Source organism: Rattus rattus, chromosome 3, assembly GCF_011064425.1.
Source record: "Rattus rattus isolate New Zealand chromosome 3, Rrattus_CSIRO_v1, whole genome shotgun sequence".
Taxonomy (NCBI): Eukaryota; Metazoa; Chordata; class Mammalia; order Rodentia; family Muridae; genus Rattus; species Rattus rattus.
Window position 1 is genome coordinate 54,581,689 of NC_046156.1, and position 11,412 is coordinate 54,593,100.

Below are 11,412 nucleotides of genomic sequence, written 5' to 3' on the forward strand. Positions count from 1 at the left end.
TATCAACTTCCACAGGAGAAATTGCCAGATTCCACAAAATGTGTTCAATCATTTCATCATATTAAGTAGAAAATGGCATCTTCTAACAGGAGCTGCAGCAGCCAGTTTCACGGATTAAACCTTTCTCTGTGGAAGAAAGTTTCTCCCCAGAGAGCGAATAAATTCAACCAGGCATGACGTTTTTAAGGTTCTGCTTGAAATTTTAAGGAGTACCATTTTGCCACGTATATACAATTTTAATTCTCTAAAGTGAAAACTTATAAATTCTGAAAACTCAGGCTATGAAACCATGGCCTCTTTCTTTCATGCAGTCATAAAATGACTTTCAAAGTGTCTTATGATTTTTCAAACCGGGGACTGTTCAATGACTGTCTCAAAGGGCCACGCCTGGCTTAGTAAATGGATTAACTGAGATTAGCCTTTAGTTACTCTTCTGACTGTTAAAGTTCTGTTTGTCTGGTCATATTTCTTCCCACCGTGACGTCATTTCTGGCAAATATTACCTCTTGAGCCGTGGACATAAGGAACTGGGAAGCATTAGACTCAAGCAAGCAACGATGAAATAATTTTGTGACTAGACCCTCCCTAAACCAAATCCCAGACTCTGCTGGCCCACCCCCATGTTGCCTTTGGCTCCCAACCCGAGCTCAGCCTGGAGAGCCTCTCAGCCTTCCCCTTCGTACTGTTAAGATTTGAGTCGCCCCAAGCCGAAGCAACCTTTCGCCTCTGGGAGGTCTTGCCACTCAACTCCCCAGTGATACCTCCAGGCTCACAGTCACCATGGAGAGATAGAAGGTTTCTCTCCCTACACCAGTAACACATTTGTTGATCTGTTTGCTCGTTTGTTTACTGTGTGTATGTGTGTGCGCGCACACCTGTTTGACTTTTGTGTACCACAGGTGTGTGCAGGTGCCCGTGGAGGACATAAGAGGGCGCTAGATCGCTGGAAACGGAGTCACAGACGGATGCAAGCAGTGGTGAGCCACCTGATGTAGGTGCTCGGAACAGAAGCCAGGTCCTCTACAAGAACAGGGAGAGCGCTTAACCAGTGAGCCATCTTTTCAGCCTCTCCTACTCCAGAAGATTTCACGCTCCAACTTTCTCACAGTTCCCCAATTCTTCCAATCTTTTCTAAGATTTGTGCTTCCAAGGTAACGATGCTAAAGCTACAGGTAACCATTGTCTCTGCGGGATAAACCCTGAGCCCAGTAGACACGGTGCTCAAACTTGCAAGCTTTCTGCATCCTTGCTCACTGAAGTGCAGCTAGGAGCTGGCGCATTAACCTCCCTTCAGGAGCCAGCTCTAGGCCCTGAGATCTTGGCAGATGACAAAACCTCCCTAAGCCTTCCTTTCTTCAACCGCAGATGGAGATAGCACCCGGAGGTGCTATGGTGAAGATTAGGTGACAGACTGCCTATGAAGCATCGTATTCAGTGATGCCAGCTCACTCTGAGTAGCCCCGCATATGTGACCTCCGACTCTCAGCCCAACAGTCCGAATCTCCAGGGCCACTGTACCCTTTTTGCTTTCCTCCCCCTGCACTGAGCAATGGCACCCGCCTCTCCCACTGTGGGATGAAAGCCCCTCCCACCAGGAAGAGAAAAGGGCTTCTCCCCCACCCCCACCCCTGGGTTCTCTGTTCTGGACCCACTGTTTATAGAACCATGCAAGTGATCTCAACAAGACCAAAGCCATCACCAGACTCACAGAGCATCCCCTCCTGTGGGCTGAAGTTATCAGTTATCAGTTTTCCTAAGAAATCCTTTCCAACCTTAACTTTACTTGCTACTGCTCTCCTTTTCCAGAGACTGGGTTATCGGTTTTCTACCTCGGCTTGAAAAGAGCCAGTTCCCCTCGGCACAGGGGCCATCTCAAGCCTAGGAACTGCTAGTGTTGTAGGCAGGTGTGGAAGTCCAGTGGGCACCTTTAAGGGATTTCCAGGCCCTTGTGTTCCAGAACAAGAAACTGAACAAGGACATGGGGGTATGGATAGGGCAGAGGGGGTTTATTAGGAGGGCGCACTTTTAAAGGGAGAAGTAGGCCAGAGTAGGAAGGGAGAAGAGTAAGCCATGGTGGTAGCATTGCCTGGATGACCGCGTCCCTTGTAGATAATTGGTGTGGTTCACAGTTTTGCTTTGTGTTTGTCTGTTGCGCACACTGGGTTACATGTTGGCCTCGGTAAATGGGATTTCTTCTCTGCCAATGGCTTTCTTCCCATGCTGCACCTGTCCTCACTCTCTGACATTCTCATGACATTACCAGGGTACCTAGAGATGCAGACCCTCACACACCCTGCCCTGATCCACTGTACAGTTTCAGATGAACAGAGTGTAGTTCTGACAAGCACAATGCAGATGTATTAAGAGCCTTCCTGACTTTAGGACCACCTTTTATTACCACTGAATGCAATTTATTCCTTCAGTGGATACAGAAAGCATGGCTTCATCAAGTAAGAGTGGCCAACATGTCTCACGTGAAAGTGATGCCAATGTCGTGGGAAGATCACCGGAAGAGACTCAGGCCGTGCTCTCTAGGAATGTGACATTCACAAGTCCCATCTCTGGGACCTCTATATCCACCTCTGTAAGTGGTAGCAATTGGAAGAGGCGACCTCAATGGTCCAGCAGTAAAATTTTATAAGCCTAAAATCACTCTCTCCTAGCTACGTGGAGATGAATATTTATGAGAGGCTGACATTTTTGAAGGAAAGAAGCTATATAGATGGATGCAGTCTATCCCCACCAAAGCAAACAGCAGGTGAGTGTCTGTTAACGTTTCCAGTATGTGTTATTTTTTTGCTACTTGTTCCTCTCATAACAACCTCGCTTTGCTCATCCTATCCTGACAGCCCTCTCCTTCATCTTCAGCATCCTACGTACATTTCAAGATTTAGCAATGTTGACGTCTTCACAGCAATTATAAGGTTGCTGCTATTGCCTCTCTCCCTCACTTACCCACTTTGCTTGCTTGCTTTGTTTTTGTTTTCTGTGCCCTCCCAGACCCCTCCTTGAACAGATTGCTTTCTAGTACCACAGACGTAGCACTTCACTACGAGCCAAATGGTCCTCTGCCGTCTTTTTAGCATCTTCTATTCATCAGTGGGAGTTGTAATTACAAACACTCCAACTGTTGCTTAAATATTTGTCCCTTTCCCACACAGCAGCTGATTTCGAAGGCAGGAAGTCCTCGCAAATGAGCACTGTGTTTATGGACTCACTGTGGTGGTGTCTTTGTGCTGAGCCTGAGCAGAAGAGGTTTCTGGGATTTCCCCTCCCCCTTCATTCTGTACCTGCCACCCCTCATCCACTCGAGCCTGGCCCACCAATTAGAATGCCCCGTTATGTCTGAACGGCCAACAGAAAACCTCCACCTGCAGCCAGTTCTGAAGCAAGCACCTGTGCGGGACGGAAACTCTGTAACAGAGAGCGTGAAAGCTTTGAGACTTGAGCTCAAGAATCGTTAGAGGACCGCCTGCCGTAAGCTTTACCTTCGTTGGTGAAGGCGTGCAGTCTTGTTGTTCTATACAACACAAACTCTATTAATGGGAGTGTGAAGAGGGGAACCAGAGGGGTCCACAGCCACCAAGGCAGAGGGTCTGCGAGCTGTCTCTCCTTGGTAAAGATCCTTGCTGTCATCGCCAGGAGGGATACCTTTCAATAGCAGGACGTGCTACCTTTCAATACTGGCTCAGTCACAGAGCTAAACCCTGTCTCCTGGATTGCTTTAGAACATCTAAGGCAGTCTGGGTGTTTTGGTTTTTTCCACTAGATTTTGTGAACTACTGAGAGACAACAACAGGGACAGACACAAGGAAATGTCAGAGATATTTTCCAGGTCAGGCATGCAGAATTCAGGGTCTTCCCCTCTCAGGACTGTGGCAGTCCATCGGCCTGCCCCTTCCCATGCTATCTGCAGTGGTCACTTGCTAACCCCAGGTAAGTCCAGCCCTAGAGCCTCTCACGGCCTGGCTTCCAGCTTGCTTCTCCTCTGAGACCAGACAGCTTCAAGATGGGAACAGGCTTGCTCACGCGACTGTCACTTATCCAGTAAACATTTCCCGACCCTCGTTTCGATGCCAGGCATAGAGGTCAAAGGGCAATGTGATAGCACCACCTTTCCTTTCAGGTTTGTGTCCACTGGTCAGGGAGGCAGAAGAGCAAGCCATCAATGCTGCCGGACTATCAAGGGCAGTGACGGGACATGGACAGAAAGCATCGTCTACCTGAGACTGAGGGGTCAGGAGGAACTTCTAGAGCCTGTCGTGCTGGAGATGAGATGTGCAAAGGAGTGGGTTTAGTAGGGTCTCGAGAAGAAAGAGAGAGAAGGTCAAGGCAGGCGGCGGGGACTGCATACACAAAAGCATGGGCATTTAAATAGCTCATTCCTCCTCAAATCCCCAGTGGCCTTGTCTGCTTGGAACTAAGGGTATAAGAATGACTCTCAGCAGAAGAGGCAGGAAGGGGTCAGAAGGCAGGGTCGGGAAGGGAGGTGTGTACTGAACGATGCTGTAAACTTTATCCTGACAGAGTCCTGGAGCCAGCAAAGAATTTTAAGCAGGGGGTCGACATGATCAGATTAGTAATTTCAAAACCCTGGTGGCAGGGTTTAAATAATGGGGTGGGGGTGGGGTCTGGGACAGGATTTGGTCTGGGACTTGCTGTAATAATAATAGAGTAAGAGAAGAAGACAAAGGGTGAGCTAAGGGAGGTAACCCCCAACTTTGTTGATGGCACAGCGGAGTAAACAAAAGGGTAGAGAAAGGGAAAACTTGGAACAACTGTAGCTTTATGGCTGACACAACCAACTCCCAGCGATAGCTAACGCAACTGCGTAGCATGTAAACCATATAGTATTTCTCTCTGTGGTTTCTGGTTTCCTCATTAACCTTTTTCTTGTCGAGGGCCTATCTGCCAGTCATAGTTTTAGATGTTGAAGACAATGAGAACAGGAGGTAGAACTTGTCAGATGATTTTAGGGTGAGACTTCTCCCACCCCATCCCCCCAAAAAACCCACAAGCAATCATGAACTTGTTCTTGGCCAGGGGTAGGCATATTAATTCAACTCTTAGATGATGTTACAACCTCACTCTTGAGAGGGTAATGTTAAGAGGCAACAGGAATTAGTAGACTCCGCAGAGGCCATTGAGGACAAACACATACCTCATAGTTGACTTTGAGCCCCAGCCTCTGCTACCCTGGCAACACTAGAAAGGGAAGCATCCATTTTGCTCCCTCCTTAAGATTTAAAACACCACTTGAGAAGGTGATGATTGAGGCCCACCTGCTTCCTGGAATAACATCTGAGGGGTTTTTTGTATGAAATATTGAATTTATCGATCTTTGGAGAAATGCGATACACTGTCACTGTACTACAACGGAGCCACTAGTCGTGTCACTTCGTCAACGTTGGCTCATTCTCATGGTGCTTCAGCTCTTTCTGCACAGACTTAAGAGAAAGGCTTTTTGAAAAGTTTGCAAGTTCTTTCTGTGTATTTACAAAAGCCCTGTCCATTCTGTTGACTTTTTCATGATTCATAATGTTTATCTTCTTAAGATTAGTAGTAACTGGTTTTGCCTTGTTTTTAGCCTTGAAAGTTTTGTGGCTGGCTATATGAAATACATTCCTGGACCTCTCCCCTTTTAGTTTGTTCCTGGCCATTGTCAAAGTTCACGAGGCTGTGCAGGGTCACAGTGATGCCGTCCACAAGCTCAGGACGTCTGAGTTCTAACTCTGCTTCCACTCATGACGCTCTTCTCTGCTCCGAAGATTACACAACAGATTGCTGTCTCCTCCCTTAAGGCCTCATCCAGCTGGGCCTGTCAATCTCCTGTCTAAGAGATCCCCTCTCACAAAGGCTCCTTGACTTAAAGATACACTAAGGAGGTGGGAGGAATAATTACAAACCCCTTAATGAAAGCAGTTAAACTGAAAAAGACTGGAAACCTTTATTAATCTGGCATTCATTTAATGAACAGAGCATGCTCAAGGAAAGCCCACAACATACAAATGTGGAGCAGGCAGGTGCTCTGAATGTCCCATAAAGAGTATTTCACCTCTTAGCCCTGAGTTCTGGGGCTTTTCCCTCAGGTCACCAGTCCACTCCTATTCTTGGAAATGCTTTCTTTCTCTTTCTTAATAAGCTGTCTCTTTTCCTAACCATTTAGAGCTTCTCACTCTCTAACACTCCCCCAACGACCCCGGTCACACCAATACCCACTGATCTCCAGAGCTGCCTGACTGCCTGCTTGCTTGGACCTTCATTTAAAAGATGGGTCTTTCTCCCTTCATGTTCTTCATCTCCTTCCCTCCAGCAGCTGCCAAGACTGTCCAGCTTGCCTGCCCTGTGGTCTTCCTTTCAAACACTAATAAAAATGTTCTTCAGCTTCCTTCAGAGTCTGTTTTGGAATTATTTTATTAATGAGGCTAAGAATCCACAAAGGGATCCCAGGTAACAAGGGTCAGTAGTGGAGGAACACAAAAACAATAGCCAGGAATAGGGCGTCTGACATCTTAAGAACGGTGCCAGGGCCTGCCCCCTGAGACAGTAACTGAGAGGCCATGTTTGTGGCTGTGTGGAGGATGGGCTCTCTGATTGAGGTCGTGGTATGATGTAATCTCCTCACACAGGCAGCGTGGCTAAGTGATAAATCAAAAGAGAAGGAAGATATGGGATGGAGAGTGACAAGGGAAGGATCGGCTGTGGTTACACGTGCCAGATTCCACTCCGGGAGAATCAGAAAGCCAGTACAGGTTGAGGGCAAAGTGTATTGATATGACTTGCATTTTAATTTTTTTCCTCTAAAAAGTGTTTATGCCTATTGTCTCCCGTGTATAAGGGTTTTGCCTGCACATACATGTGTGTATCACATGCATGCTCAGTGCCCACGTAGGCCAGAACAGGGCATCGGATCCATGGAACGGAAGGCACAGACAGTTGTGATCAGCCGTGTGGGTGCTGGGAATGGAGTGAGGTCCCCCGCCCCGAACCATCTCTCTAGGGCACAGCTTGCATTTTCAACAGGCTCTCTGTCAACTGTGTCAGAGTGAAAGGTGAAGAGGGCAAAGCCAGAAGGAAAGCCTCAGTTCGGAGGCCATGCCAGCAGCACAGGTGGGGATGTCAGAGAGGCCAGGATCCTGGCAGCGCTGTCAGTGAGAAGCAGCAAGTTCTGGAAGTATCGGCAGGGTTCCAGAGAATTTGAGATGGGAATGTAGGAGACCGAGATGACAAGAATGTCACAGAGCTGTCACTAAAGTATGAAAAAGACAAAACAGCAAGGGGATCAAGTTTACAGGAACTGAGTTTTGTTTTTGATTTTTGCCATCAGTGCTGTTTGTTTGTTTTTGGGGTCTGGGAGTCTTACTCAGTACCCTGGGCTAGCTTGGAACTCATTATGTAGCCCAGACTTGCCTCAACTTCACATCAATCCTCTGGCTTTAGCCTCCTGAGTGGGACTGAGGTGTGAGCCGCCATGACTAGCAAAACCTGCTCATTTTTGACATTGTTTATGTGAAGATGCCCCCGTGGGTATCCAAGTGAACTTTTTAAAAAGTGGCTGAATGCACATGTCTGGAGTTCAGGAAAGAGGTCTGAGCTACAACTTGGTCATCAGCATCCCTGCTCAAAGCCTTGAAACTAGGGGGATACCACTCATCAACATCAGTGATTGGGGTGTCCTGGGACATGGTTCACGGTGGGGACTAACTTTCCTGAAAGTCAGTAGTCCTGTGTAAGAGATTCACTTTAAGAGATACCACTACAAATTCTGAGGGTAGAGAGACTAATTTGCTCAGAGGAGAAAGGAAGGCTTGTGCCATGAAGAGGGTCTGGCAGAATTTAGGATTTGCAACCTCCAGTTTCATCAAGAGCTACCCATCTTGCATTGCGATTTTTAGCATTCTTCTTCTTCTCAATTAGCACCCTGACTTTCTCATAAAACCTTTTAAGGTTGTAAGCACTTCATATAACAGATATTTAAAGACATATCACATATTAATCAGTTTATTTATTGGAAGTGTACAGTTCATGTTCACAGGTATAAATTCTTCTGACACCATAAATTGGCCCTCTTCAGCATTACCTTGGGTTTAGATTTCTGGAGTCTTGGCTCCGTACCTACAAAAGGAGAGGGTAAGAATTCTTTTAGAGGGCTGGAGAGATGGCTCAGTGGTTAAGAGCACTGTCTGCTCTTCCAGAGGTCCTGAGTTCAAATCCCAGCAACCATATGGTGGCTCACAACCATCTGTAATGAGATCTGATGCCTCTTCTGGTGTGTCTGAAGACAGCGACAGTGTACTTATAAATAAATAAATCTTGAAAAAAAAGATAAGGTACTTGAAAATTTTCAGCAACTTGGAAACCAGGTCCCCCGCCCCCTCCCCACCTCCCTGACATTAAAAAAAAAAAAGAAGAATTATTTTAGAGTGGTCTAGAAAGTTTCATGTCCATCGCCTACACTTGCACCTGCACCCACACCGGCACCTGCACCCACACTGGCACCCGCACCCCCACCCCACCTCCACCTCCACCTGTACCTGCACCCTCACCCGCATCTGCATCTGCACCTCCACCTGCACCTGCACCCCCACCCACATCTGCAACTGTACCTTCATCTCTACCTGCACTTGCACCTCCACCTGTACCTGTACCTGCACCTCCACTTGCACCTCAACCTGCACCTACACCCTCACCCGCACCTGCATCTCCACCTGTACCTGCACCTGCACCTGCACCTCCACCTGCACCACCTCCACCTGCACCTGTACCTCCACCTGCACCTGCACCTCCACCTGCACCTCCACCTGCACCTACCTGCACCTGCACCTGCATCTGCACCACCTCCACCTGCACCTGTACCTCCACCTCCACCTGCACCTGCACCTCCACCTGCACCTGTACCTGCACTTCCACCTACATCAGGCTGGAGAGCACTGGACTCATCACTTCCTTCACCCAGACTCTCCAGTATGTGCAGACATAACCAGCTCCTCAAAACCTCTATTTATACTAAAATCTTACATTGCATAAGCCACTTGTCACTCAGCTGTGTTGCTAACTTTTCTCATTGCTGTGAGAATAAAACAACAAAAACAACTTAAAAAAGGAATGGTCTACTCTGCCTCACAGTTGAACAGTTTAGACCATAACAATGGGAAAGATGTGGTACTGAAAGCAGTTCTTGCTGTGACAGAAGCATGAGGCAGCTGGTCACATTGTGTCCACAGTCAAGGAAACAGACAAAGATGATGCCTGTCCCCTGACAATCTGACATCCAAGCACATCACTTTTAACCACAGCATTCCGACCCCAAACCCTAAAGTCTTGTGTTCATTTCATAATGTAAAATGTATTTACTTTATCCCTAAAAGTCCCCAGTGTCTTAACAATTTCAATTTCATTCAAAAGCTCAAAGTCTCTGCTGAGAATTAAGACAAACTACTTTTTTTTTTAAAATTACAGGCTTCCACTGTACAATGGTACAGAATAAATCTTCTCATTTTAAAATGGAGGAGTGGTGGGGAGGTCACAGCAATGGAATATTGGGCCAAAGCAAGATGGAAATCCAGGAGAAGAAGCTGAAGCTCCATGTCTGGCATCTAGGAATCACAGTGGTTCATCTGGGCTCAAACGCCTTTGGTGTGCCCCCCCCCCCCGCCCCTCCAGTTCAGCCACCAGAAGCACACGTAGCATTTCTCTTGGTCAGACTCTGCTCCATGCTTGCAGCTTTCCTTGACAAACATCCCCAAGCTTGGCATCTCCTTTGAGAATTGGGCTCCACCTGTACAGTTATATGCAGGGACCTCTTGGGGCTTCCTTTCAGTGAACCCAGCCTTGTCATTTTCCCAATGTGCACTCCTTTTTGTCATTCTCTTTCTGCTCTTCTTCACCATAGAGTCAAACAAGAGCAGTGAGTAACAACCATGCCACAGGCTGGAGATTTTCTCTGCTGCACAACTTAGTTCACTCCTTTTGAATTCACGCTCAGCTTTTCAGGACCTAAGCACAATTCTACCAGATTATATCAGAATGTAGTACAAATGGCCTCTAGCCCACTTCTCAGTAGCATCCTTGTTTCTCCTGAAGCTTTGTAAGCTAAGTCTCCAACCACATAAGTTTTAACATCCTGAGATCCCACCAAATGGACCATTAATCCTGGATTACAACAAACTGGAGTTTCTTCAGCCTGTAGCTACACAGCCTTCCATGTTTCCAAACCATTCCAAAGGTTTCTCACAGCAACAGTCCTGTTCCTGGTACCAACTTTCCACATTGGTTACTTTTTTCATCACTCTGACAAAATATCTGACAAAATCAACTTAAGGAAAAGTTTATCTTGGCTCAGTGTGAGGACATGGTCCACCATGGCAAAAAATAAGGAGGCAAGAAGAGTGATGTTAGCTATGACAGTGGGAGAGTGAGGTAGCTTGACACATTGTATCAAGAAACAGCAGTCCCTTACAATGGATGCACTGTAGGAGTGTAAAACACTTTCTCTTTGCATTAGTCAGGGTTTTCTAAAGGAGCAGAACTGATAGAATGAATTAATATATATTGAATCAAATATAAATTGAAAGGGAATTTATTAGAGTGGCTTATACAAGCTGTGGTCAAGCATTCCAACAATGGCTGTCTCATGACAGAAAAGCTGAGGGTCCGGTGGTTGTTCAGCCTATAAGACTGGATGGTTCAGCAGTCCCAATCTCTAATCCCAAATCCTAGAAAGCTGCCACCATGCAGAATCTACACCAGAATCCCAAGGAAATAGGTTCTAACACCAGCAAAGAAATGGTCCAGGAACAAGACAGATGAACTTGCCAGTGAGAGTGTGGGCAAACAGGCAAAGAGCAAAAGCTTCCTTCTTCCCTGTTATTTTATTTGGGCTTCCACCAGAAGGTGTGACCCAGATTTGGTATGGTTCTTCTAACCTCAAATGATTCGGAAATAAGGTGAGTCTTCTACCTCAAATAATCCAACCAAAAAACAACACAACACAAACAACCCAATCTCTCACAGGTATGCCCAACTGCTTGGTTTTTTTTCGTTAATTCCAGGCACAGTCAAGCTGACAGGCAAGGACTCAAGTCTCGACACACCTTTATTCCTTCTTATTCAGCCCAGGATCCCAAACTCACAGGATGCTCACATTTGGGTTGGGCCTTCCCTCTTCAGTTAAGTCTCTCAGAAAATGTTCTCACCCATGTGCCCTGAAGTGTGTCTCCCAGGGGATTCCAAATCCATCAGCTCACAATGAAGGTTAGCCATTATCTGCATGGTGGCAGTTAGACGTAAGTAGTCATTTAAGCAGTTTTATTATCATATATTAGTGTCCAATTTATCATTGTCAATGGGAGGGGTTGTTAGTTTTAAATTAGGGTCTTATTCTAAATCAGGCTAGGTGGGGCTAGCAGAAGA

General features: G+C 46.6%; 1 protein-coding gene across 1 annotated transcript; it reads right to left on the reverse strand.

Annotated features, from left to right (window-relative positions):
* Positions 1–5,393: 5,393 nt before the first annotated feature.
* LOC116895376 (ribosomal biogenesis factor-like) lies at positions 5,394–5,660 on the reverse strand. Its single transcript, XM_032896670.1, has one exon. The coding sequence runs from the start codon at positions 5,658–5,660 to the stop codon at positions 5,394–5,396; it is 267 nt and encodes an 88-aa protein (XP_032752561.1).
* Positions 5,661–11,412: the final 5,752 nt, after the last annotated feature.